Consider the following 27,154-nt stretch of genomic DNA (forward strand, 5'->3'; position numbering starts at 1 on the left):
TCAAACAGCTTTCACTTTGGCCTACACAACCCCATCTAACACTGCCTCTGTCAAATCCCAAAATCCACATTTGGTACATTTGCAGCTGAAACACTACTCCAGCTACGGCCAACATCGTAAGATTCTGTGATGGCAAAGGCCTCAGTATGCCTCGAATGCTCTTGTTGGATTGTCTAACAGCATCTGAAACCACATTTTCAACTGTGAAATCGTTGGGGGGGAGACAATTGTTGTAACTTTCCAAAACAGACAATCTGACAGTCACCACAACTTTGCACAATAACTGGCAGGCTGTGCGATGGGGTCGCTGGGTCTATACACCACTTTGGTCCCGACTAAAATATCTCGACAACTGGATTGCTCTGAAAATTTCTACAAATTTTCATCTTTCCTTGAGGACATATTCTATTGACTTCAGTGATCCAGACATTACCCAGAGGAGCTGTATGTGTGAACACAAATGATTGAATCAGTTGGCTGGGATATTAAATGGACTTTATCCTGTCAGCTCCCCCAGGTGTGAATAGAGCAGGTCATCGTGTCATCAGCGGGCATGTTGATAGCATTGGTGATGTTACACAAAATATAGCTGTCTATTTTCTGCTTGCCTGTATATTGCTTTCCACACTTTGCTGATATTGTGAATATGTCCAAGTATGTGTAGTATTGATATTAATGCAAAAACAGCCATTATTACAGATGGGTCCTCCTCCTCCTCCTGTACACTCTACCCATGCAGATGCCACCCCTCGTCTAAACCAAACAGAGCATTTCTAGTAGATGAGAACGGGTCTGACATGAACAATCTCCTATTCTGTACTTAATGTGTGAAAGGGCAACACTGAACGTCTGGACCTGATTCTCCAGATGTTGTCAGAGTTCATGTGTGAGAACATCTACTTGATGGATTAGCACCAAATTTTGTTTTGATTTTTTTTGTTCCTGAATGCTGCATTCTGATTGCTTTGGTGAATCGTGCCATTTGCTTCCCTTTTTGCGTCTTGCACATTAATGCTAATTAGAAACTGCTAGCATCCTACTAAGACAGTGAACATATACACAACATGGCTTCTGTACCATTAGCATTTGCATTTTCAATGTGAGCATACTGGCATGCCGACATAACCATTTACCTCATAGCACTGCTGTGGCTAATGACCTCACTGAGCTACTAGCATGGTTTGACTTAAAGTAAAAGATAAATTTCCATCTATTCATCTGTGCTATTCCTTTAAATACTTCTGCATTCAGTTCCCTCCCTTCCAAAGACAAAGTAGCGCACATCATGGGCTCACCCGGCAATGTGAAACAAGACCTTGGTGTAGATGCACCTGTGGTTGGAGCACTGTGGTTGCAGCAAGCATAAATCATCACTGACAGGGTAAGTAAGGCCATTGACAGGAAATCTCGCCAAACAAAAGAATCCACGGAGCTCTTCCTGGCACGGAGCCTTGCTGTTTGGCAGGCAGTGATAAATTTCAGTGGATGAGGTAATTTATAAACAGCCACAGGTAATACGCCAGGTGATAGACATACACTGCTTCTGTCATCTACAACCACAGCTCTACTCTCCTTCACCATGCCTTTAAAGAGGAGGAGACAGACATGGCATGTCTTACACCTCAGATAATGCCTGTCTGCTCCTAAAAACACCCAAAGGGCCTGGATTTTACAGACTCACGAGGATTTGTCATTGAGTACACAATCATTCCCAGGGAAAAAAAGACTCCCTGCACTGAGCAGTATTTACAGCTATCTGATATTACATTGTGCTGACACACAATGTGGGAAGCCTAATGATAAAACCTTTCCTGTCTGTAACAGGCTCAGCCACAGTGAATGCGCAGTATTGAGTGGACCTACAGATCCTGTCAACAATAACCTGGCCTCTGCTGCACACTAACATTATTCTCTGGGCTCCAGATCAAATTTCTCCTCCAAGCCACAGTCTCTGCGCTGAGCTCCAACGCCAAAATCCTCTCCTTCTCCTTCTCCTTCCTGTTTTTCCCCTTTCACATTTTAAGGGTTCCGCTTGAGAATTCCCACCAGAGCTCCCAAGTCCCATCCCTGCTCCCCCTGCATGCCTGCGCAGAAGCAGATTTTTATAATTCACCCGCCAATCCCCAAGGGAGCCGGGCAAGGCGAGAGCTTGGGAAAGTGCTCTTCCGGACTGTAAACTCCAGAGTCAGAGTCAGAGCCGACGTTGCTGACCTCCACACACCCCGTGACCGACAACTGTGAGCCTGGGCCAAGACCGCCAGCGGACAAAAAACTGAGTGAAATGAAGAGGGGTGTTTAGCAGTGCTGAAGCAAGCCAAACTAAACTGATCTAAGGGTGTGCGTTTCCAGTGTCATCTCCTCTGGAACCTCAGGACAAATTGTACTCAACGCATGGCAAATATGCTTTGAGGTTTGAATTTTAGGCAGTTAGCAAATACTAACTCAGGGCAACTGCAGCATGCTTGAGGACCGATGAGTGAGCAGGTCATGTGTGCAGCTGCTTCTCATTTGTTTGTTTTTCTGTATCCTTAAACTATAACTCTATTTAATGTCTGTTGCTGTTGTTGTACATTCATGTGGTGTTCAACATTTTAACCAACAACTAACAGTTATTGTAAATTTAATCTAGAGATCTTTTTTCAATTAGTACCAAATTTCTAAATTAGAAATAATGAGGAATAATGAGCAATATAACAAGGAGACAAATGATTTACGCATTTAGTTTTTAAATGTAACTGAGTTTACTCCTATCCAAACTAGACATCTATACAGAACAAAAAAATTGACAGTAGGCTCAGCAGAAACAACTTGACACTATATAGAAGTATGATAAAGGATGAGATTATTGTAACCATCATTACGCTGGAGACAGACAAAGAGATAACTACTACTTTCCCAGGTCTAGAACTTAACAAGCCAGTGTTTAGATATGATTTGGTATGATCAAAGCTCCTCTGTGTCTGCCGTGTGTCTGGAGTATCTGCTCATTAAGTTATTACACTTGGATGAACCTCCAGACATTGTTTTAATTCTCATTATAGAGTCTATCCCTAAATTGATAGGTAAACAAAATTCCTCTCATTCTCAGCCATGGCTGCAACAGAAAGAAGAAGAAGAAGAGAAGACGAGCGGAGAACAGAATAGAAGAAGCAGACTGGAACTCCCTAAATGATTTGAAGGTATTTTCTCTTACAGGCACACACTGCACATAACCAGAATAATACAGCATGCAGTAACTTTTCCATTTTGCTTGGAATGCCCATTATAACATGGCAACCCGTGCCTAAATCAGTGAGCTGTACAGCCACATTAGAGTCACACTTTGAACCCAGATGGACACATTCCAACCCAGACGGCAGCCTTCCTCTCAAACAAGTTCTTTTTCCAAGCTGGGGATGTTAAGCAAATGGTAAATGCATGTTCACGTGCAAGTACAGTATGTCAGTGGATGTTCAGTATGTGTGGGCATGTGTTTGTATCATGTGTCTGTGCGTGTTCTGGTCTATATTTCCATGTTTGTGCTTGAGTCTGTCTGTGCCTGTTTTCCCGCATGTGCTTGTGTGTGTGTTCTGGAGTGTGTGTGTTCGGCCTATGCCACCGCTACATGCTGCCAGCGGGCACGAGCCGCAAAGCCAAAAAAAGCTGGAAGCACTGGGCTTTTGCGTGCTCTTCATCTGCATGTCATCAGCGCTGGTTTGTTGTGATGATTCTCCCAGCCCACATCTAACCCCCTGCCACCAAACTGTTGCTGCCTCTGTCCTTGCCCGTCTTTCCAGACCGAACTCTGCTCGAGCATTACATTCTGCAGTCTGTGTAAACAACGCAGCAGGACAGGGATTCAGCCTGCCATGTCCTGTTGAATGTCCCAATTAGAGTCGCAGCAACTATTTTCTCTCAAGCCATGGTCCGATCACAAGACACTTAGCAGAGAGAAACTGCCAGACAGAGCAACAGCTTGCAAGCGACAGGCTGTGAGAGAAAGAGTGTGTGCATATATATGTGTGTCGGGGTTACGGGTGCATCTAATGAAAAAACGTCAGCCAGCTGCCAACTGGATAAGTGCCTCCAGTATCCAGTGTGATGGTATGCATTATCCATGCATGTATGTTTGTGTGTTGGTTTGGCTCTGACAAGGTTATGGGTGTCTAAAATGGTATGCATTATCCATGCATCTGTGTATGTGGAGGGGGTTGTTTTTGATCGTGACTAAACCCATGGCCATCTACCAACATCACAGACAATACCCCCCCCCCCCCCCAACCATATCTTTGAAACAAGGGGGATTCTTTCACCATCACCACAGGACACATTCTTTCAGAGAGCGTGTCACCGTGGCAACAACAGCAGCTCGGCGACAGCAGGAGATTGGCCCGGTGGGGTCCTTAAGTTGCAGGCCGCCCTGCAGAGTGCCTGTCAAAAGCCAGTTCCTGTAAGAGGAGGGGCGGGCAGGCTGTAACCTCCTAAAGGCCCGCTGTCACTTCTCTGAGCAGAACAGAATAGAGAAGACAGATGTCACGGGCTGCATCCGCCAACACACACACACACACACACACACACACACACACACACACACACACACTCTCCAGGCAAAAATACACATATAATTCATTATCAACCCACTGAGGAAAATGCAATCAACCGAAGTTGAGCCATGTCAAATCACCAAGGTTAGCGTGTTTTTACATGACAACAGAAACATGTATAAAGACTTCTGTATATGAACACATGGAAGCTACATGCACATATTCATAAATGTGCCCATAAACACAAATACACAGCCACACTCCTGCTGTACATGTTCACAGAGAGTGAATCTAAAACGTGTCTGTATGCAAAACAGGCATCTAATAGTTAACTTTCTTGTAAACTGAGCCCATACCGTCAACGTGAAGCTAAACACTGTTTTCCTGGATGAATTTGCACTCAAGTGACTCATACCAATCATCAAGACCAGTTTCTCCACTTCAGCATGCGTCCAAGAAAAAAGTAACAAGCTGACTCAGTTGTGAGAGATGGCAGCCTTGTCACGACACTAAACATCTGGCGTTTCAGTTTTCTGTCTGTCTTTTTTTCCCTTACAAAGCATGCATACTACTAAAAAAAAATCCTTCAACCTCTGCCGGGTAGATCTAAGACCTCACGTGCTGCATGTGTTGATATGTCACGGTGTGTTTATGTGAGTGTGTGTGTGCAAAAAATCATGACTCAGACAGTGAAAAGACGGAGCGGGAATGCCATGGATATGAGTGTGCCACTATTTTGGTGTGAAAGAAAGAAAAGAAACAGGAAAATATGCAATTAGAGAAAATGAGAAGTAGTTTGAAGTGAATCACTCAGAGAGGAAGACTGAGCCATTGACAGTTTGAATATTCTGAGTGATGAATACAAGGTCACAAAAACCCTCTTTTCCACCACAGCGCACATTGTTTTGCACAGCAGTCATGCAGACAGTTAGCCTCTGCCCCTGACTCGAATGTAAACAACTGACCCAATCTGACAGACCACTGTGTGTGTGATAGCAACACTGGTAACAGACACACACACAAGCACACACAATGGCTCCATAGCAGAGCCCCTTTACAAGATTGCGGCCCACTTATTACAACCTTGCTGACTAGCAGACAGACAGTCCCTGTCTCTTTATCTCCAACTCCATAAACCTTCTCTTCACAGGACCCCAGAGTCAGCCAGTCTCAATTCAATAAACTCTCAACCTTACCCAGTTGAGTAAATACAACCTCAGAATGGACAGAAACAGGAGAGCAGAGGAATGTTGATATGTGGTCAGTAAAACTCCTAGTGACCTGCTGAAGCTGTTCATTGATGCCAATATTTAAGAGGCGGTAAAGAAAGTTGTCCCAAATCAAAGAACAGTTCAGCTGCTGTTACAATCAAGGATATTTGATCAAATGTTCCAGTGCTGCACGTCCAGTGGATCCTACTCTTGGGTTTAATGATTGCCTAGTAGGCTGAACTAAAAGGCCTGAGGAAGCTTCTGAGATGGATAATGTTGGCTGATTGATAACCATCTTGTCAGGGTCAGTGCTTAAAGGACGCGGCAGACATTTTTGCTGCTCTGTGGTATGACATGCAACAAAGTATGTGCTATCTCCCATGCAGTGATTTGGTTTGTCACAACACAGAGATGCATGGATGTGCATCAAACTTAAAGGTGCCCTGTGCAGTTTTTGACCACTAGCGGCACTGTAGAGCGATATTTTGATGAAAAGGTCTCTATATTGTTTGTATCACAAGTTCTACGTTGTATATGCATGCCACCACCAAATGCACGACATATTGCACATTTCCTCTGGCTGTAGAGTGCAGGAATGAAGTCGACACTTCTAGCTAAGCTGGAAAACATCACATCAGTTGCTAGTCAGGCCTGTACATTAACATGCCCATTGGTAAATAAAACAGGTGTTTACCTGAAAAACTAGCCATGTATATTAAGGAATGGGTCAGGTAAATGCTGTCTCTGTTTCCTGCAATTCAACAGTAAATCAACAATACAGCACTTATGGGAAAAAGAAACTGGTTGCACAATATTCCCAAAGATTAAAAAAAAAAAAAGCTACGAATGTTTTATGAGGTAAGATGTTTGTTAGGTCTTAATGGGGCATTCTGCAGAGAAAAATAAACAAAATTGTGTGTGTTTACAGTGAAAACTCCACATGGTGTTTGGATTATGTAAAGATTTGAATCACTATCCTTTTTATTTCTCCTGGAGCACACTGACTTCTAACAGTAAGCCACATTTAAACAGTAATTCACCAGATTCAGCTTGTTATATTTTTGTGGTGTCTTTGTTATTAAGTGGCTACTCCTGTTTCATTCACGCATCTGTTGAAAAAGTACTGTTGAAAAATTTTCTGTGTATATTTAGCTGCTGTGGCTGTGGCTGCTCATGCTAATTGTCCAGTTTATCAACATTTTACATCCTATTCATCCGCTCATTGTACCTGTGTATCACCACAGGCACAATGCAAAAACTCTCAGACCCAACTGCACAGTTTCAGTAATGCTTTGCCAGGAATTTACAAACAATTTGTTATTCTTAAACCTTGAAAAGATGGCTTTTTGGAGCCACCTGAACTCCTCTGTCCTCCTAAGGGAGGTCTCCACCCCTCCCTGCCTCCTCACAACCACAGAGGCACCGGGACTCGGCATGAAGAGGTGCCTTTGTTCACAGTGAAGAATGCTCATCTCACTCATCCTCTCCTCTTTTCTCTCTCTCTCCCCCTCAGCAAGCCGGTTTGGAATGTGATGGTTTGAGTACGCACTCTGACTGTTATCCAAACGGTCACCGAACCATCTATCTACACTTTGTTTTCATTTAATAAGCAGATGAGAGCTGACAGCCATTGAGTGGATGTGCATGTGCGTGCTCACGTGTGCTCAGACACTTCAGAGAGCTTCAGACGAGCCTCTTGTGGGCAGCAGTAATGGACTTGGTGCAGACAGTTTGAGACTGGCTACTTGAGCAACACTCAGGCAAAACTTTAACTGGAGCCACGGCAGTCCAGAGAGAAACACAGCTCAAATAAACACAGACAAAACCACATCCTAACATTTACCATCCATACTGCTTTTAACAAGCACATACGCATGTTCTGTGCATGGACGCACACATGCATGCTGGAGCTTTCCAGGTCACACGCAACCATGTACAGCACATTTAAACTGCAGAGAATATATGGGAAGGCTGCGTGAATGCACAGGCATGAAGATGGATCCTTCAGCGATATAAATGACTTTCAGACTAAACAGATCACTTAAGGTCAGTCGATTCATCGCTCTTAATGATTAAAAGTTCCATCAACTCAATCACAATGTGCTCAATCAGCTTTGTTTTTGAGAGGATTGTTTTAAAAAGTAAAAGAAAAAAACATGCAAACACACACACTGTCATACACACACACACACACACACACACACACTCATTAACTCTTCACATTACCTCTCTGAGCTGGGTGAGCCCTGATGAAGTGCTCTTGGAGTAGTTTCTCATTTTGCGTAACCTGACCCCGCAGAAGACAGCATCCACTTGCATGGTTCCTTCCCTTCAGAGAACTTTGCCTTCTTCCCCCTCTCTCTCTCTTCCACGGCTCGTACACCCCTACCCCTGCCTCCGACTTCTCTCACTTTGCATAGCCCCTGCCTGTACCTTCCACATATACACACACAGAGAAAGACACACAGTGCAGTTCCAAGCGCACGAAAAGTTTGAAAGAGGCACAGAGTCAGGGAGATCCCTCCTCCCGTCCAGCCTCCAGGGTAAAATGTTTACAGCTCCTTTCTCCTCTCTCAGCCCTCAAACACACTCACTCACTCGGGCTCCTATCTCTCAATGAGGCTGGCTCCTTCTCTTTCTCTCTCCCCATCTCAAACTTTTCCCACCCCTCCTTCCCTCATGCCACCCCCCTCCCTCCTTCTCTCTCTCTCCTCCCTCTCCATTTTCCATCATCACCCCCCCTCCACATCCCCTCCCACCCACCTAAACCCCCCACCGCTGAACTAATCTGCAGCTGGCTGGGCGATTGGAGCCCTAGTTGCTGGGGAAACCAAGTGTCCTGCTCAAAAAAAAAAAAAAAAAAAAAGAGGAATGGAGCAGGAAGGGGCAAAGCTGAGCACAACTGAATACATAAATAAAAGCCTCCTCTGGGAGCAAATTAAAGAAGCCCAAGGGCCACTCTTCTGTCTAAATGAGTGGACAACATGTTCATCTATTTTATCTCTGCAAGATTTTGTTTACAGGTTCACATGTGCCAGTCAACAGCAGCAACAACAACAACAGCTACAAGCAGCTTCGAAGCACAAATAGTATGTGCTGAATGCTGTGTGCGGTGAGAATAAGTGTCCTCAGACAGAAAATGGTTTGGCAGTGTTTGTGTTGATTACAGCTGACCTCCGCTCAGTGAGAGAATACAAACTGGGGAGTCCAGCTCACACTCAGGCCCAGGGCTGCAGAGTCACTCAAGGGTCCTGTGGAAAGAGTGGAAAAGAAGAGTGAGAGAGCAGGAAACAAGGCTGGCATACTGATGACCAGTGTGATTAATTATTAACCTGTTCAACTCCACAGGCTCTCTTTGGCAAGTCCATTATTATAAAGGGCTTTTATGGAGGAACAGTTTTCAAAGCCTTCAATCTTCATACTGAAAATGCTGCAATTATTTCCCATTTGATGCAAAGATGGATACAGAGACGGAGTGATTAGTCCATTAATCCATGAGTCGATCAACAGAGTATTAATCAGCAGCTACTTAAATATTGTTTAATTAAGCAAAAATCTCCTATTTGACTTTGTCACTTGCTTCTTCTAAACTTTACAAAAAGTGTTTGTTCTCAGAAAATAATGTTGGATTATGAGTTTGTTCATGAAACTTGATGCCGCTGTGGAAAACTCTTTATTTCGCTTCTATTTTAGCTTTAAACAGGAACTTCAAGTGGAGTTTTGGGAACTATGGAGTTAAATGTTGTATAATTCGCACGTCCAATATGTGCGGAGATACCTGTGGTTAACTAACGTCAGCGAGAGTAACAATAACAGATTTGTGAAAACGCTCCACAGTAAGTAAGTCCTACACATTCAAATTTTGACGTCAGTAAATGTACTTTAGTATCATCAGATAAAAGAACACAAAGTACTTATTATGCAGAAATTTAGAGTTATATTATTATAGAATTATCTGGATTGTGACATGTAAGCAGGATTTAAATGTTGTAGAGTAGCTTTGTTAACTACTTTATACACTGATATTTTTATCTATAACAATGCATCATATTCTAAAAGCTGGACATATGTTTTGCATGTAAAATCCGAATCGGTAAAGTAAGTATAGCATCAACTTGAAATACTCAACTACTGTACAAGTACCTCAGAATTGCAAGTAAGAGCAGTAATTGTGTAAATGTACTGTACTTAGATACACAATTGCATTTCACCCTTCAGATGTACTTCAGTACTCGCAGTATTTCTATACAAATGCATGTACAGAAGCCTCAGCTGCATTCCTGCAGTCATGTCACCGAGCAGCCTTCATAAAACAGCATCACCTCAGCAGAGCAACTATCCTGCTGACCTCTGAGCCCAAACTCTGACCTCGCCTTTGAAATGCAAGAGAGATCCAAAAAGCCTGGCTTGTCCATCAATAGCTGTGGGGGGAACAGGGTGGGAGGTGGGGGCTAGTAACATCTGTTTGGCGTTTATCCCACCTTATTGTGTTGCCGGGTCCTCTATCAGGCCTACAGCTGGGATCCTGGGAGCGCACTGAGCCCACTGTCCAGGGGACTCACACCGTGACTGGGAAAATGGCTGGGACAAGTTCTCAGTCCTTGATGGTGCAGAGCAGGCTGTTTGCGGGACCTCTGGATGAAGCAGAGGAAATGACAATGAAATCAAACCCAGGGTGTGTTTTGTTCCCTGCCTACTCCTTTCCTTTATGACCCAGAAACAGAATTTGCCAGCCATACCAATGTTGCATAATAATAAATGCAGCAGCTCTTAAGTCAGGAACTTTGGAGGAAAACGCAGAGTATCCTATCAGGAAGTATTTTCAATGCCACGTCCGTTAATGCCCAGAGCCTTTATTGCAAACTCTTTACAACTTACATGAAAGGTCCTGCAACCTTACAGGCGATGTACTGTTTGTCCTTATTCCCCACGTCTTAGTTGTCTCAGTTTTGTTGCACCTGTTAGATCTGAAACAGACAGAAAATTAGTTGAGTTAATTAACTTTTTTTTAAATGATCCTCTTCTGTTTTGACAAATGATATAATAAGAAATGTTTGGTTGCTTTTAGCTGCAGAGGTCTGCTCCTCCAAATCGAAATACAAAAAAAAACTTCTGTGGCAGGTACATTTTAATTGTAATGAAGCAGGATTTTTTACATGAAAAGACCTTTGTCGGGAACAGATTTTAATAACGTTAATGAAGGCTGTATTCCATTTAGAGGACTCATGTCCTGGGTCATGGTGTTCTACATGCTGGCTCACTCAAAGGCTTCTCAGACACTTAGTGGAACAGAGTTGACGTTAGCAGCTCCACCTGTGATTTTCTTCCTATTATAAGTCTAAATGCCTGCTATGGAAAAGGTCTATAAGCGAACAGCTACCTCACTTATCATGCTCATGCATCATACATCCTTCTTTCCTCCCTTTAGTTCCTCGCTTCCTTCTAGTAGGAGAAGAAAGGAAGAAAAGAGGAAGATAAACGGAACGAGCATTCAGGATAATGTGTAATATGTCGCCATCTGTAGGGCAGTTGACGTCTTGCCATTTATTTGGAAAAAGGTACACTTTATAAAGCATGTTTTTTAGTTTTAGTTGTAGTTAAGGTATGACATACCGTGAATCCATCATGAATCCAAATGCCACGAGCTCCGGCAGTTGGTCTTCTCATCCAGTTAAGTTGAGAAAACCGGTTAACATTTTTGATTTAACTATTTCTCTATTTAATTTTTGTACAGCAACACCGAAACAAGAGTAATAAACACCTCTACGTATAAGCTAGAAACGCAAAGACGAACATGCAAACCCGTACTGTATTATTTTACAACCAGCTTTCAAAAGTTTTTCCCCGTATTATTTTTCACATGGCCGCGTGCCTTTAAGGAAAAGCCACGTGACATGATCGGCGATACGTCATACCCGGATGTAAACCGTCCGTCTTCGCTAATGTTTCCATAGCGGGTCTGTTTACAATGGAACTGGATGATATTTTTGGCATGTAACCGTAACGCCCGTTGAACCATGGGATATTTCATTTGTCGAGAGATAGAAGAATCAATCTGTGTCCTCCTGTTGAGATGAAACTACAGTAACGCCTTGAATTTGTGATAAAGAAGGTGCATATTCTTGTAGCTAGTTTCATGTAGCATCAGTACAGTTTAGTTTTCCTGCAATCTCCGCCATAAATTTGTGGATGTTTACGTGAATGCCACAGATTATTCCGAGTTTGGAAACATTCTTTATTTATGTCTTTTTTGGAAGGGTGTTTAGTACAGATACATAGTACATGTGGCTGAGCTAGCAGCCGTTTGGCAGGATGACCATGTTGGCCTTTGGAGCAAGAGCAGTCCTCCTCAGCCTGAGGTACACTGTCCAGAGAGCCGGCTCCTATACCAGAACCAGACTCATCCAGAACTCCCGGACATATTTTGTTAAAAGACGCCAGATTTTAACCCAGATACCCAAGGTTACATTGCTATGTTTGGGTGCAGTGAATGCGTCATCCTGTGCAGCCAAATGCCAGGAAGCAATTCTCCCACCCCGAACCGCTGCGAGAAAGTCTCTAGCAAAAGTCCAAGTGCACAAAATTGTGTTTTTCCTCCGCCTCACCCTTCGTGCATTGGTGCTGCTCCTCAAATTTGGCCCCCTGCTCCTCCTCTCCCCCTTGGCTATGATGTCCTCTCGCTGGGCGTCCTGCTGGCTGGATGCTCTTCTGTGGGTAACTGAAACATCTGGGCCCACTTACATCAAGCTGGGTCAGTGGGCCAGCACCAGGCGAGACATCTTCCCTCAGGAGTTCTGCGAACGCTTCTCCAGGCTCCACGTCAAGGTACGCCCCCACTCCTGGGCCCACACCAAGCTGTGTCTCCGGAGGGCTTTCGGGGAGGGCTGGAGCAGGGTATTGAAGTTTGAGAGCAAAGAGCCGGTGGGTTCGGGATGCGTGGCCCAGGTGTACAGAGGCTGGGCGAACGCGGACCAGGTGGAGGACCCAGCCTTCCAGTCGCTGGTGGAGGAGATGGAGAAAGAAGACTTGTTGGAAGCTTGGGAGATCCCTGGTCTGGGAGGAGTGGTCAGCTCCCTGTGGCAGCTGTGGAAGGGGAGGAGGGAGGAGGAAGGCTATGAGGAGAGGAATGACCCAAAGAGCAGTGCAGAGACGGGGCATCTGATACCTGTGGCTATCAAGGTGAGTGTGAAAGAATAGTTTCTTCATGTTGCAAGATGGTTCATCACGTAGACTGAAAAATACTGTATCACGCTTCCATCAGTTTTTTAGCCTGTTAGCAGATGTTTAATGGTTTCTGGTGTATTACAGGTGATCCATCCAGGCATCAGGAGGCAGGTGGAAATGGACCTGCTGCTGATGAAAGCAGGCAGTTGGCTCCTGCACTACCTGCCCGGATTCAAGTGGCTCAGTCTATGTGAGATCGTGGAGGAGTTTGAGAAGCTCATGACCAAACAGGTGGGAACACTCAGACTCTCACACTTAAAATCATTTCAGAAGTTGTTTGACTAAGTGGTCACCTTATTTGTTAGACCGACAATGTCTTGTATAGAGGCCAGAGTATAAGATGAAAAGATCATTTCAGTTTTATGACTTAGCTTTTTTTTTTTTTTCCAGATTGATCTCCGTTTTGAGGCCAAGAACATTGAGCGTTTCCGGAATAATTTCCGCGACGTGGATTATGTCAAGTTCCCAACTCCGTTACGACCATTCGTCACCAGTACAATTTTAGTGGAGACGTTTGAAGTGAGTACAGAAGGATTTAAACTGTGTGGAAAGCACTGATTGAATGATTGAGCGGTAGATTGAGCTCCAAACACACGTTTCTGTAACAAATGAATGACTGTCTTTATAAAACTCAACCTATTTGACACAGTGTCTGTGATTTTGAGGCTATATGGAGTTATTCGGTTTGAATTTATATCCTTGTGAACAGGGCCATCATTGTTCAGTTTGAATTCGTCCTCTTTGTTCAGGAGAGTCAGCCCATATCCAACTTCCTGAGCGCCGACGTTCCTCTGAAGGTGAAGCAGAGAATAGCCAGGATGGGACTAGACACCATGCTGAAGATGGTGAGTTACGTCACCTGCTGGAGATCTGGACGTATTTCATTCCATGTTTGTGAATGTCTCTGTCCGTCTCTGCTCTTGTTTATGTGCGCTCCGTGTGCATTAAGGAAGATGTGATTATGTCACATTATATTTATCTTCATCTTCATATTTCTGTCATGTATTTCAGGTTTTTTTGGACAACTTTGTGCACGGGGATCTCCACCCCGGGAACATTCTGGTCCAGAGTTGTGGGCCTCTTCCTGGCGACACTGACAGTACTGGTATCTCAGGGGAGGCCCATGGTAAGACCACCCTCACTGACTTGTGGGACACGGTGGTGGTCAGCGTCAGGCCAGACCCGTGTCCTCTCCAGCTGGTGCTGCTGGATGCTGGCATCGTAGCCCAGCTCAGCGACCACGATCTTGCCAACTTGAAGGCGGTCTTCACGGCTGTGGTGCTGCATCGGGTAATGAAGGAAAGCCTACATGCATGCTGAACTGAGGCAGTAGGAGAGTCAAGTGGATGAAAAGGACTGCACATTGTGTGCAGACTGGGATTCAAGCAGTGCCTTAATTAGCATCCAAACGTTCAGTGCTAGTTTCACTGAGGGGTTTATGGAAGAGTGATTTATTTTTGAATGGTTGAGATTGCTTCGACGTATGAACACTTTGTTGTGTTCCTTAACGCTGGATCTGTTGAGTTGTAGGCTAACTTGCACCAAACCCACTGAGTGAAATGCAATTTACCGTTAGTGTGTCTGTAAGTGATTTTGATGAAAAGTGTTCCGTGGCCTTTTACCTTCTGAATATGATGAAACCTTTTTATGCGTAGGTCTTTTCCAGATCAGGAAATTCAGGGCTAAATCTGTGTGGAAATCAGGAAAGATGAATATTTAGACATTTGTCATTTTATAGGAATGTAGCAGAACATGTTTTAAAACTTGTTTTGCACATTTAGAAATTAGCAATGATTCCACTCATCCTCAAACTCTTTAAAAGTGCTTCTTAGATAGAAAAAAATAGCGAAAATGAAAGGAATGCAATCTGTAGGTGAGAGAAAACCTCCCACTTGGACTAACTGTCGCTGTGGTTTTGATTTTCTGTCCTCAGGGTGACCGAGTGGCAGAGCTGATCCTTCATCACGCTCGGGCCAATGAGTGCAAAGACGTGCCGCAGTTTAAGAAGGAGATGGCCCAGCTGGTGGACCATGCCCTCAGCAACCCCGTCTCTCTGGGAAAGGTACTTGATTTGTGCCTTCTTATCATGTCTGAATAGTGTTGCTGACGCAGGTCTGTGTGATGATGGCTGCCGTGGTGGTCATGGTTATTATGTGGCTATGTTCAGCTGCAGAGGACATTAGAACAGAAATTGAATTTTGCTGTCGTTCTGTGATTATTGCAATAATACAGCATGCTTTGATATCCATTTTCTTCTGGTTCTGGCTTGTATTGTGGGCTTCTTCAGTGCTCTATTATAATTTAATAAGCTCTGTTTGCTTGATGTCTTGTTTTCATTGTCCCTGTGTAGAATGAAAACATATTTGGAAATTAAACAAATTTGCCTCAGTGCAGTGCTCTCCTCTCTTTGGTTTACGCTGCTTTGTAAAGTCTGGTCTCTAGTGAGTTAACTTATAAGTGGTTTATAAAGGAAGTTTGGTTCAAAGAGGAAAATTAGCCAAACCACCAGTGTAACGCTGACAGTTTCTCCTTGAGTCAAAATCCCAACATTTTTCTGATTGCTTGAACTGTCAAGGCCCATCAAGGGACTGGTGTTTGATATTAGCTTTGGTTATAAACACGTATATAGTACATGAGACGCTTCCTGTGCAACTGCAACTGTCAGTTTTTCTCAGCATTTGTCCCTTACAAATAAACTAAACTGAAAATAGGCATTTTGGTAAATAACACTGCACCAGCAGAAGATATCTGACTGTTCAAAGTACGTTATTGGCTGGTCAGAGTGATGAGTTACTTTAAGAAATAACAGTCTGGTGTGCTTTGTTGACTGGGTTTTTTATTGTGTTTATAGATCCAAGTGGGTGACCTGCTCTCCAGAGTCTTTGGTCTCCTCATCAAACACAAGGTAGAATATCAGGTTATGTTCATTCACTCATTTGAACAAGGCTCTTGGTAGCTTAAGTTTTGCTGTTGCTGTTTCGGAGGTCTAGCTCATGAAGCTGCTGCTTTGCAGAGGTCATTGATTAATACCTTTCAAATAAAAAAGAAAAAACAGGATTAAACATTGCATGTGACCAGAGAAGTTATGGAATCATTTAAAAAGCTACACTTAAAGGTCTTTGAATGTGTTGTATAAATGAAACAGTGGACCAGTATGAAGCCTCCTGGTTAGAAGAATAAAAGCTTATTAAAAGACGACAAAAGCCACTGAAACAATCATGATGTGATAACTGATGCTAAAAGCAGATTGTTTAGCTATTTAAGTATCAAAACTGCTTTTTAAAGCCCAGTTTTGTACTAAACTTGACAGTTTGAACCACCAACAGACCAAAGGAGCGCCACGATGCCACGACTTACTGACGTTGTTACTGATGGTTTTTTCTAGGTGAAGCTGGAGAGTAATTTCGCCTCCGTTGTGTTTGCCATCATGGTGCTGGAGGGCCTGGGCAGGTCACTCGATCCAAACTTGGACATCCTGGATTTGGCCAAACCCCTGCTGCTAAAGAACTGTGCCTCACAGCTCTGACACACACACACACACACACACACACACACACACACACACACACACACACACACACACACACACACGCAATGCACACACAGCTATGAAGCTCTATATACAGTACATCCACAGATACAGCACATGTGATGGGTGATCTTCAAGCTTACTTAATGCAAGATTCCACTGTCCCATCATGACATTTTAGCAGTGCTGAAGCCATAAATACCTCATTTAGTTTCACAGTCCACTTTCATCACTGTTACTCTTGGATTGTATCATCTACTGTCTGGTTTTAGTGCAAAAATTCCTCCCACCGAAATCCACTTCGAGGCACCTCTAAGCGGGTCTAATGAGCAAGAGCACATGTGTTTACATGAGGCACCACTTGTTTATTGAACGCTGATGGAGTCAGACACGTCGGCAGACACACACAGATGGCATCAGAGACCATTTGTAGTGATTTAAGATAGAAGAGAAAATCCCTTGTTGATACTTTAAAGCAAATTTTTTACTTTCTAATGACTAATATTGATCTCAGGATGTCTTTTATCACTCCATCTTTTATTGCATCTTAGATAATGTTGTCTAATGGACAGATCTGCTTTGGTGTGAATCACAATGTACTGTAACATTTGTTCTTATAGACTATGTTGACAACGTGAAGCTGACCCATGTCTTTTAACTTTCCATTATAATAGTGGGAATACTTGTATGAATTATACATATCAATAAAAAGGGAATCTACGCTAATTGACCTTTCTTCCTTTGTTGCCTCTCCTGACCAGTCGTAAGTCTTCTGACCCTTTTAGTGAGGGTGACTGACGCAGCTTCAAAGCAGACAACTCACTACATCAGGGGCACGGGATCCATTAATTTACAATTTTATTAAATCTGTCGATGAAAAACACAGACAAGAGACGCGATTCTGTCAATGTCATCAGGAAGAACAGTCAGCATGGCTGAAAGAGTGAGAGCAGGAGGTTTTGGTGCAAAAAAACTCATCACATACCCTTTATTGCAAAACTGTTGATTTTTTTTTTTTCTTTTTTAATCACCATCAAGAGCCCAGACAGAGCAGCACTGTTCAAGTAAGGAGGGAGGGGAGAGGTGACAACTGTGTAAAAAAAAAACCTTTCAATAATAATAATTAATAATTAATAATGACAAAAGAAATAAAAACATCTCTAATAGACAAACACAATCACCTCATTATAAGACGAGATTCTGTCACGGTCACAACAACCAGAGAAAAGTTGTTTCTTTTTTTTTTTCCTCTTTTTTTTTAATGAATTAAATAGTTTTTAAAAATATCTCACCATTTACTTATACTCATCTTTTTTCATTTATTGCGAAAAATAGGCAACTGGACTAATTGTGATGATGCGAGTTTTTTCTGTGTGTGTGTGTGTGTGTGTGTGTGTGCGTGTGTGTGTGTGTGTGTGTGTGTGTGACAGAGAAATAGAGATTAAGTGGAGAGATATAGTGGAACGTCTTGGAGCGTTGGCACTGAGAGCAGCAGCAGTGTGTGGCAATGCAGTACTCTCGTTCAGCCACCAGGTGGCACAGTTCAGTCTGAACATTCCTCCAGGGCTGGAGCTATGGCTACCCGCCCCCCTCAGCTGTATCAGAGGAAGTCAAGATATGCCAACAACTTTTTGGAATGATGCTTGTGTGTTGAAACTTTGTCCACGGTCGCTCATCTGCGTTGCAACATCTCAGTTCTATGTACAAAGATTTCAAATCCCTGAAGGACATCTACAAAGACAAGTGCAACCTCCACGTGACCATCCCCTTTCTGGAGAAGCTCAGGGATCAAAAGGTTCCTCTATAGGGGGAAAAAAAAAAAAAAAAGGGAATAGTACCAATCAGATCAGGTAAACGTGCCGCAGCAGGACTCAACAGAATCGTTCTTGGGAATTCAAGTCAGGAATGATGGACCAAGATTTAGGAATGTCAAAAGCTGGAGAGGAAGGGGTTGTAATGTAGTTCTTTTCCTCAGAGGGGCACCAAAATATCCTAACGTAATTCTTTCTAACAGAATGTCCGAGAGAGGTGATGAAACAGGAAAGAAACCAGAGAAACGCACAAATAAAATAACGCAGCCATCGTCCGTTTGTCATACCCACTCATGCTGATCCATCAGTCCCTCCATGCATCTTAAAAATAGTCTTTAAAGACCAAGCAGTCCTCCTCCGTCTTAAATTGATTGTATTTTTGTTTTTTTTTGCTCATCCCGCACTTTTTTCTGTCTCTGTCAGAGTGGCAACTGTCAGTGTGGCCCCTGGAGGACTGGCTGCCCTCCAGTTCTCTGAGGTGGCCCCCGGTAGGAGCATGCAGCTCATCTGGGGGCCAGTCTTACCTGTTTGTCTCGCAAAAAAAGGTAAGACGGGCTTTTTGGGATTGGGTTGGTGGAAGAAATCGGGGTGTAAACGTTTAGTCTGATGTGGGTGTTTCTTCCATGGAGGGGGTGAAGGGAGGGAAGGTGGGGCAACCGGGCTGGAAAGAGAAGAGGGGGGGTCTGTGCAGAGGGATCTTGAGCACAGGCACATGAGCTCATTCCCACCCATGAAAACAAACACACATCTTTGAGGCCCTGGCGATGTAAAGGTCATGGCAGATGGAGCTCTGGGCCGTCGGCACTGCGATGGGGCTTCCTGTTGACTTTTCTTTCACGTCATCGAGGAGATCAGCAGCTGTCAGCGGCCCACGACTGGATCCGAACAAGTTCAAACTGAGAACCAGGAGGCGATTGGATGGAAGAGACCGACTGACATCTTGACGGCAGAAGAGAAGAAGAAAGCGCATCTCTTTCAGGCAGAGTGTGACTTTTCCCATTTACGGCGTGAGCAGCATCCATCTTCAAACTATCTGATTCTTCTTGTTTTGGAAGACACAGCTACTATGTCATGTTATCTCCATAACCTTGTCTTTACATTCCATTTGGGAAAAGGTGAGGTGCTCGTGTGGGACTAAAGCCTACTCAGATAAGCATGTAATGGATGTGTGGGCTCGGGCAGGAAAGAAAAAGTCTTTCTACTCCAACTCAGTTTGTCTCCAGCTTCTCTCCATGCTGTCGTTCCACGTGTTGCCACAGGGGGAGATGTTTGGGCTAACTGTAGGGGGACGAGGGGAGGAGGGCGTCTGATCAGAGATTGTGGCTACGAGTTGATCCAGGGGTGGTTGAGGCATTCGCCGGCCGAGGCCCTCTTCTCAGGCACCATCTCCAGCATGGGCAGAAGGAAGTGGGTGAAGTGGCCGGCGTCTTCGTGTGCCCAGCCGTACTTCTCCACCAGCACGTCAAACAGGGACCACGGCTTCAGCTTGGTGATGTGCCGCAGCTCACCTGCAGGGGGCGACAGGGAGCAGGCTCAGTGACGGCACAGGAGGAAACGTGGGGAGAAAAGACAGCGGCAAAGTTTAAAGAGTTCATTCGTTCACCCAAATGACAACAGATTTTCTTGCTTCAAGGATCAGCCTGGTGATATTCAGCTTCTTTTCATTTTCAACAAATGCCATATTGACTGTGTAGCTAATTCCTTCGTGCTATGGAGCTTCACTGCTGTCATCAAAAACACTTCAGTGAGCCAGACCGCCAGACATTTTCTTTCATTATAATGAACGTGGGCGCTGTGGTTTATTATGAGACATTCCGCATAAATACCAAGCCACCATGTGTATTAATAAATGGCTGAAAACAGTCCTCAACAAATCAACTATTTACTCCATAATGGCCATCTGTTTTAGGAAATAACCATTTTTAAAAATTTAGATCATCGGTAGGATTTAATGGGCTCAGGGCTGCCGGGTAGGGAAGTTAGAAAGTACTGAGAGACATATCAATGCATTGTTGTTTTTCATGGGATTTGTTGAAAAATATAGAATAACACCATTTTTATCATTTAAGTTTAGTGATATCTAGCCATGCAGATAGTCTTTGTTTTTCTATTTGCTTACGATATCCATCCCTGGTACTTCTGCCTCCACTCCTGAGCAGCAGAGTCGAACAAAATCTATTAAATAAATTCAGCAACATCTTTTTCCAGAAACGTCATCCCTGTTTTTCAGACGCAATCCACGGAGCACACAGTGAGCTGTGTTCACAGGGACTATTTCTTTAGTAGAACGTAGTTCCAATGAAAACTGCTCACGGTGTAGTGTGCAGATGGTCCACAGTAGGGGTGGGAGATACCACAAATTCTTTGCTCCGATCCAATTTCAAATTATGCCACAGCCAGAATTACAGATATCAGCACCAATACTTCTTAGCATTAAAAGCAGCTGATGTCCTGTGATGTGAGAGAGAGCCAATGTAATAGAGCAATGACTGCATTTTCAACCCCTGTGTTCTGATCATCCAAACATGATGCATTTCTTTTTATGTTTCACTTAAGAAGAAAAAGAAGACATAGAAAATAAACATGAAACAAAACAGATACTTTTCTCTCCGTATCAGTCCTGTTGAAGGTAGTACTGATATTGAAAACAAGACTCAGAATTGGTAGAATCTATCTAAGTTTTGCTCACTCGAACAAAAACCATTCAAATATCTCAAAGTGTAACCAAACCTATCTGCATGGCTAGATTCCACCTCCTTACGCCTTTTTGGGTCGTTTGGGTGAACTGACCCTTTAACAAGTTGCCACAGCAGGCCGTGACTCTGCAGGCTCCACACAAACACTACAGCAGCTGATTTCACCGATTAGTTCACCTTCTCTGCTGGAACGTGTGTTAATCAGTGAGGTGCTGTAACCATGGAGCGAAAAGGCTTCAGCGTCTTGGCTGAAAACCACAAGGACAGACGGCAAGAGGTGGGATGGAAGGAGGCAGAGAAGTGGCGATGTAATGGAAACAGACAAGGAGAGGAAGGTGTTCATTATTAAAGACAGAAGGAAAATGATTGGCTCGGAGTACAAGACTGACAGAGGAGGAAAAACTATGAGAGAATGATTAATGATGGAAGCAATCAAGACCAAAGGTCTAGTTCAAACCATGGCTGCCATGGTAAGCTTCCTATACACTGATTGGAGGGCACAAGATGGAGAAGAGGAAGCCATTTATCAAGACTTGCCTCAGACTGTACAAAAGACTGATCAGGGCACAGCAACATAAATCTTTACAGCTTATTTTGCATTAACGGAGACACTGCTGGTCACAAATTGCCATATGTTTATAATCTTTGGGTCTGCACTCTCTTAAAAGTAGAGCGTGCATGAAGGAAACAAGGTTCTGCAACGCGGTCGAAGGCAGCATGGCAGACAGGAGAAGCCCAGAGAGACAGAGCGGGAAAGTCAGACCAGATTAACAGAGCGCCAAGAGATAAAAGGGAGAACATTGAGACATCAAGTGCAGGCTCAGACCTCAGATAGAGACAACATCAAAGGCAGAATATTCAGGTCTCATGACACATTATGAAGAATATATGAGCAGAAAGGGAAGGAGATCGGGGGAAAGAAAAAAGAGAATAAATGAGAGAGTGCAAGGGTTATCAGCTGTACCAAACACACTTACCAGGCTCAGAGATGAGCAGAGTCAGTGAGGTGTATGACACACTTAAAGCCTGGCTGTTATGTTTACAGGCTGGGAGGATGACTTCACTGCCACTGCTGCAACATCTGACTGAAGTCTTGCTGAAGTCTATATTAATTGATTATTTCGAATAAAAAATTCTTCTGAGTGACATAAATAGACCATTTTGGTGCCTTCCAGTGACGGATTATTAAGACAATCACAACAGAGTATTTGAACGTCAATTCCACAGGGATGGGCGATAAAGTTGAAATCAGTATTGCATATTAAGAATAGATTTTCTGATCCGACAAGAAGGAAAATGCAAATTAAATACATATTCTAAGCAATGGTCTGTGTGCCTTTGCAGTTTCTCTTCTTCAGTTTATAAATGCACTTATATTAAGATGAAATAAGCCTTTTTGCAGTAGTTCCTTCAATCCAAGAAAAAATTCTCTTCCAGGAGACAAAAAAATAACATAAATTTGGTCTGAAACTCAAATACATTATGATCGTACTATCGTGACACAACACCAAAGAAAATCAATGAACTCCGATGATGAATTATCGCCCAGCCCTGCGATTAATCGTTCATTCACGCTGTGATTGGCAACTTACCCGAAACTATATCCACTGACTTAATTCAGACCACTGAGGTGGTACAAACTTAACGCAGTTCCTCACAGGCTACAGCTACTCCTACGACAGGCCTAAACTCCACCTAACCAACATCCAACCACGGTGTCGTTTACCTTTCTTGGAGAAAAACTCTCGGCTGTACTTCCCGGCAGCGACCACTTTGCGTGGGACCTTCCCAAGGAGCTCCATGATCAGAGCGATGTGGTCTGCCCACCACCACATACATCACAGAGGGAACAGGCACGGTTCAGCATTACAGCATGCACACACACACACACATGAACACGAGTGGCTGTATGGGACTGACACACACTGCTCCCTTGGAGTACAGCGTGGACACGCTCGCACATGGACGGCTACTGAGACACCTTGAAGTGGTGAGGATTTTATAAGACATTTTTGAATGCGTACATCCAATTGTTTCCCCAAAAACCTCAGTTTCAAGTTTATATGGTGTCCCGACTGTCTGCTAGTGTCCACTTTTGTCTGTTTTAGGCATCTGAGTGTGTCCCAGTCCCACCAGCTCTCTGGCCAGCGCTACCTCTTCGGTTGAAGAACTCCCGGGAATATTTTCCAGAGAGCGCAAAGTGCCTCGGAATACAGCCCAGCAGCTCTATGATGTGGGCTATGTGGTCTATGGAGGAGAGAGGGAGGCGGGAGGGAGGGAGAGAGGAGAGGGGGGAAGGAAAAAGGAAGAAGGACGTCAAAAAGAAAAAAGGTATAGAGAAGGAAGTGGAGAATTAATTGAAAGAGAAGGACAGGTGAAAGTAAAATGTAAAGAAATCGTACAGAGGATGGATTGTGGGTAAGGAAATAGAAAACAGGGACAGGAAGTGACAGGCAGAAGAGATCACAGAGGGGCAAGGGGGGAGGAAAAAGGGAAAGGAAGGAAAAAAGAGACAGTCACAGACAGTAAAGGAGAAAAACCTGTGTTAGTGAGCTGTGCCTCCACAGCAGAGATGATGAAATGAAATGATCAGCCTTGGAATAAAAGTGACATGCATTCAGAAGCAGGACTGAGTGAACTGGAACCCCAAGCTAGATCTTCGATTTGGCCTCAATGGCGGGAGATCAGAGGTGTCTCTCCGCAAACCCGGATGTCATGATAAAACTGACAGTGGCTTGTCGCCTGTGCAAAACATGCAAAATGAGGTCAACTGTGTGTCACATGCAACGAGGAAAATGACACAATGAGCTGCAAAGATGAAAGATCAGAGGAGACGAAGAGATCAAAGATTAGGTGAGGGTGCACGGCTCGAAAATGTGTTATACTTTGTGAGATTTAGAGTAAGAAGAAGATAATGACTGGAGTCGACATGCAAATACAGGGACTGTAAAGTTTGATAGAGTAAATGTGACCTCAATATAAGATGCACATGTACTCACAGGATACAGTAACTAGCTCTTACGCTGAAGTTACTGTCACCATTTCACAGCTGGTTGGAAATCTATTGTGCTGCAGCAGACAGCATGCTCTGTGTGTCTGTAACGTGTGAACAATTCAGGTTGGTCCCGTGGGGTGAAGATGAGTGGAGGCATAGCAGCAGAATTAAAGGACAGGATTTACAGTTGACAGTGGATAGGGGGATTTGGGGAGAGGGATGGCTATAGTTTCAACTAAGCTCACTTTAGGCCATTTTTTATCAGTTTACAACTAGGATTCAGAACACAGTTTTTTGTCTGTTGTTCAGATGCATTGTTACAACCCAGAAGAAAATAAAAAAGTTAAGCAGCAATGCATCTGAACAACGGAGGGCAAACAGCGCGCAAACAAACATTTTCATTGAAAAAAAGACACTTTGCTTTTGTTTTTCTGTTGTACAGTGAACATTTTGTATCACTACTAATTCTCTCTTCAAGAACATACAGCAGATCAAGCCTGCAGTCTCGACATACAATATTCAGCAGTAACTCCCGTGTGGAATACTTTCAAATGACATGTGTTTTTATGCTTCTATTTTTGGAGATTAAATTTGTGTGTGTACATCACTGAGATTTAAATACTCACCCTCATCACGGGAGTAGTCCTCTCCAGAGTGGGGCTCAAACAAATAATCTCCAGTAGCCAGCTCAAAAGCCTGCAAGAGATCAGTGCGTGAGTCTATACTGAGTGTGCATAATTTAAAAGGAAGCATATGAATGTATGTAACGTACAGTAAGAGTATATATAAATACATATATGTATGTGTTCTCACCATGCAGGCAGTACTCCAGATGTCTGCGGGGGTGCTGTAACCAGCTCCTATCAGGACTTCAATGGAACGGTACTGTCTCGTCTGGATGTCCTCTGTAAAGTGCTTGTGCTGTACAGAGGAGAGGAGAGAGGAGAGAGAAGAGAAGATGAGGAGAAGATGAAGAGAAGATGAAAAGGAAGAGAAGAGAAGAGAAGAGAAGAGAAGAGAAGAGAAGAGAAGAGAAGAGAAGAGAAGAGAAGATGAATTACTATAAGGTTGTGATATTTGTTACTGAACAGATATACAGCACTACCAATCGTCAAATAAACCAAATTCCCTGAGTTTGTTTTATTGTTTTTCTTTTTTAATTAATTGCCTGATTAAATCCCATTCACCTTTTGTCTTTGAAAATGTAACCTTATGCGAAACATCTGAAGGACAAACTGAGAAAAAAATCCAAATGAACTTCACTTCCTATCTGAGAACAGTCTACAAGCTGATCCTGACAGATAGCTGCAAACACAACGTACTGTCGTGGGATTCTCTAGTTATTGTTATGCCTCCCCTCTTCCTCATCCTCTTCCTTACAGGAGCATTAAAGGAGAGTTATAATATCAGTGCTGGGCAGAAGTGGTGCTACAAGTAGCAGCATTACTAGTTTAACTCCATTTCTCTGCAGCGTCACTGTTTTCTGAATGGAGGAGCTGTTCGGTAGCTGAGCTCTTTCATTCTTCAAGTAGTGCAGGAGCATCAACACAAGCCGCATTTTCCAAAGCATTTCTGAAGCTCAAACGCAGCCTGATATAATACGGCTAAGGATCAGTAAGTGACTCCAACGCCATACGCTGACGTGCATGTGCAGCCGACAGATGCACTTCCATATGACGGTGACATCACGGACCGATCCTTGGACTCATGCCTACAATGTCTCTGCTGCAGGCGAATACAGACAGGCCAGCTTGAGTTTCCTTGGTGGAAATATGACAGAGGGAGAGGACAGAGAGGAACTGATCCACAGGGAGTCGGGATTTTCATCCTTTTTCAGCAGCTGTTTGAGTGGAGTTATTCAATTTTGAGCTAACAGTTTGTCCTGCAAATGCACCCGAGACTAAAGTGAGCATACCCATGCAAGCACAGGTGCACACACACACGCACACACAAAAAAAAAACGCAGATAAACATGCGCACGCTCTCATCACCTGCTTTTTGTTATGATGTAGAGCATGTGCTTGTTTGTTTTGGAGCAGCGAGAGCAGACAGCACAGCTTATTGTTTAATTAGCAGTTTGACTGACAGCTTTATTGATCACTGACATAGCAAGTGAAGTTTGCCTCAGTGTGGTTGAACTATTTCTGACATTTCTCTGGAGGTAATGCAGAGTAATGGGTAGCTTAGCTCTCTAAATTAGTAGCTTGCCCAGCACTGTTTAAAATATGTGGATCTCAGAGACTGTGAGACCCGCAGCAACCGAACCCCCCAGACAGGGTTAAGATCTCAGTCTCTAATGGTACTCTTTTCACCACGTGTACGTTTTGGTTAATAATTCAGAGTAAGTTCCAGAAGCTGTGTGTCCATCCACAAAATCTCAGTGGGAAAAGTGCTGGATAGAAAAAAAAAAAATCAATAAAATTGCAATCCAGAGAGAGGCCACACACGGGAATCACAACTTCTTTTAGCTTCATTAGCAGTGTTAAAGTGCTCCCACTTTACTACTAAATAACTAAATGAATGTTTGATTATTTTACTGTATATTTTGTGAACAACTGATGGAAGTTTGTGCAAAGCCCTTTCAAATTACATTTATACATCTGTTTGTATGAATATCTTTTCCTTTAAAAAAACATGTAACCCATGAATGTGATTGGTCATTTTTCCATAACTATCTGTCATTTCCTCCCTGGGACTATTTGCCCGAGGAAGACCTGCAGTTCATCAAAATGTTCAAATCCAGTCATATCAAAGCCAAGATACTGTGTCTTACCACCCAGCAGGCATTTCCAAGATCAGCGATTTTGACTCGTATGAACTCAGCGTTGCGCGGGTCTAGTGGGTTGATGAGGAGATCTGCAGCTCTGGCCCTGACTGGGAGGGGATGAAGTGAGGAACAAGAGCGTTAACACAAAGTGGAAGTAGAGGTAAGAGGAGTTCATACACTCCAGACATTTCCTTTAGACTCTTCAGATGTTTAACAAGGAATCCAAATAAGAGAAAGTTGGTCCTGAATTAATTCATTTAGGCTTTTATTTAGCTGGAAGACAGTTAGTTCATATTTATTTCTGACTCAAACACGTTCTTACAATTACACGGACTCGTTCTGGATCAATTTATCTGCAGACCCTCTGCAACAACACACAGCACTGTCTCCAGCAGTTA

At 43.5% G+C, this 27,154-nt stretch overlaps 3 protein-coding genes across 9 annotated transcripts in view; 1 reads left to right on the plus strand and 2 right to left on the minus strand.

Annotated features, from left to right (window-relative positions):
* The window catches only part of LOC143322423 (DENN domain-containing protein 2A), a 33,485-nt gene extending 25,103 nt beyond the window's left edge, over positions 1 to 8,382 (minus strand). The window contains exon 1 of the mRNA XM_076733601.1: positions 7,961 to 8,382. The gene's annotated coding sequence lies outside the window, so the exon portion shown is untranslated. The remainder of the gene's footprint in view (positions 1 to 7,960) is intronic.
* Positions 8,383 to 11,912: 3,530 nt separating this feature from the next.
* adck2 (aarF domain containing kinase 2) lies at positions 11,913 to 16,610 on the plus strand. 2 transcript variants are annotated; one of them, XM_076733522.1, is made up of 9 exons: positions 11,913 to 12,913; positions 13,043 to 13,189; positions 13,349 to 13,477; positions 13,708 to 13,803; positions 13,970 to 14,248; positions 14,892 to 15,020; positions 15,810 to 15,863; positions 16,344 to 16,483; positions 16,516 to 16,594. In XM_076733522.1, coding segments are annotated over exons 1-9 (1,842 nt in total). In that variant the 5' UTR covers positions 11,913 to 12,046; the 3' UTR covers positions 16,517 to 16,594. The 2 variants fall into 2 exon arrangements, with proteins under 2 accessions (XP_076589637.1, XP_076589636.1); XM_076733521.1 differs by having other exon boundaries at positions 16,344 to 16,610.
* A 1,255-nt stretch (positions 16,611 to 17,865) lies between these two features.
* Positions 17,866 to 27,154, minus strand: part of srpk2 (SRSF protein kinase 2) — a 68,873-nt gene continuing 59,584 nt past the window's right edge. For 4 of the 6 annotated variants that reach the window (XM_076733517.1, XM_076733515.1, XM_076733518.1 and 1 more), the window contains 5 exons: positions 26,763 to 26,863; positions 24,803 to 24,910; positions 24,616 to 24,685; positions 23,149 to 23,241; positions 17,866 to 19,806 (listed from right to left, as the gene is read on the minus strand). In XM_076733517.1, the coding sequence (XP_076589632.1) occupies positions 19,622 to 19,806; positions 23,149 to 23,241; positions 24,616 to 24,685; positions 24,803 to 24,910; positions 26,763 to 26,863 (557 nt within the window). In that variant the 3' untranslated portion in view covers positions 17,866 to 19,621. Of the gene's footprint in view, positions 19,807 to 22,720; positions 22,814 to 23,148; positions 23,242 to 24,615; positions 24,686 to 24,802; positions 24,911 to 26,762; positions 26,864 to 27,154 lie in introns of all 6 variants that reach the window. The other 2 variants (XM_076733520.1, XM_076733516.1) reach the window with 1 other exon arrangement.

The sequence above is a fragment of the Chaetodon auriga genome, chromosome 6 (genome assembly GCF_051107435.1).
Source record: "Chaetodon auriga isolate fChaAug3 chromosome 6, fChaAug3.hap1, whole genome shotgun sequence".
NCBI classification, from domain to species: Eukaryota; Metazoa; Chordata; class Actinopteri; order Chaetodontiformes; family Chaetodontidae; genus Chaetodon; species Chaetodon auriga.

What these genes read in the sequence shown, in the direction of transcription:
- adck2 (XM_076733521.1), top strand. Translation starts at nt 12,047, where the DNA reads ATGACCATGTTGGCCTTTGGAGCAAGAGCAGTCCTCCTCAGCCTGAGG. An exon ending in TGATACCTGTGGCTATCAAG is followed by an intron (nt 12,914 to 13,042) that starts GTGAGTGTGAAA and finishes GGTGTATTACAG; the next exon opens with GTGATCCATCCAGGCATCAG. An exon ending in TAGACACCATGCTGAAGATG is followed by an intron (nt 13,804 to 13,969) that starts GTGAGTTACGTC and finishes CATGTATTTCAG; the next exon opens with GTTTTTTTGGACAACTTTGT.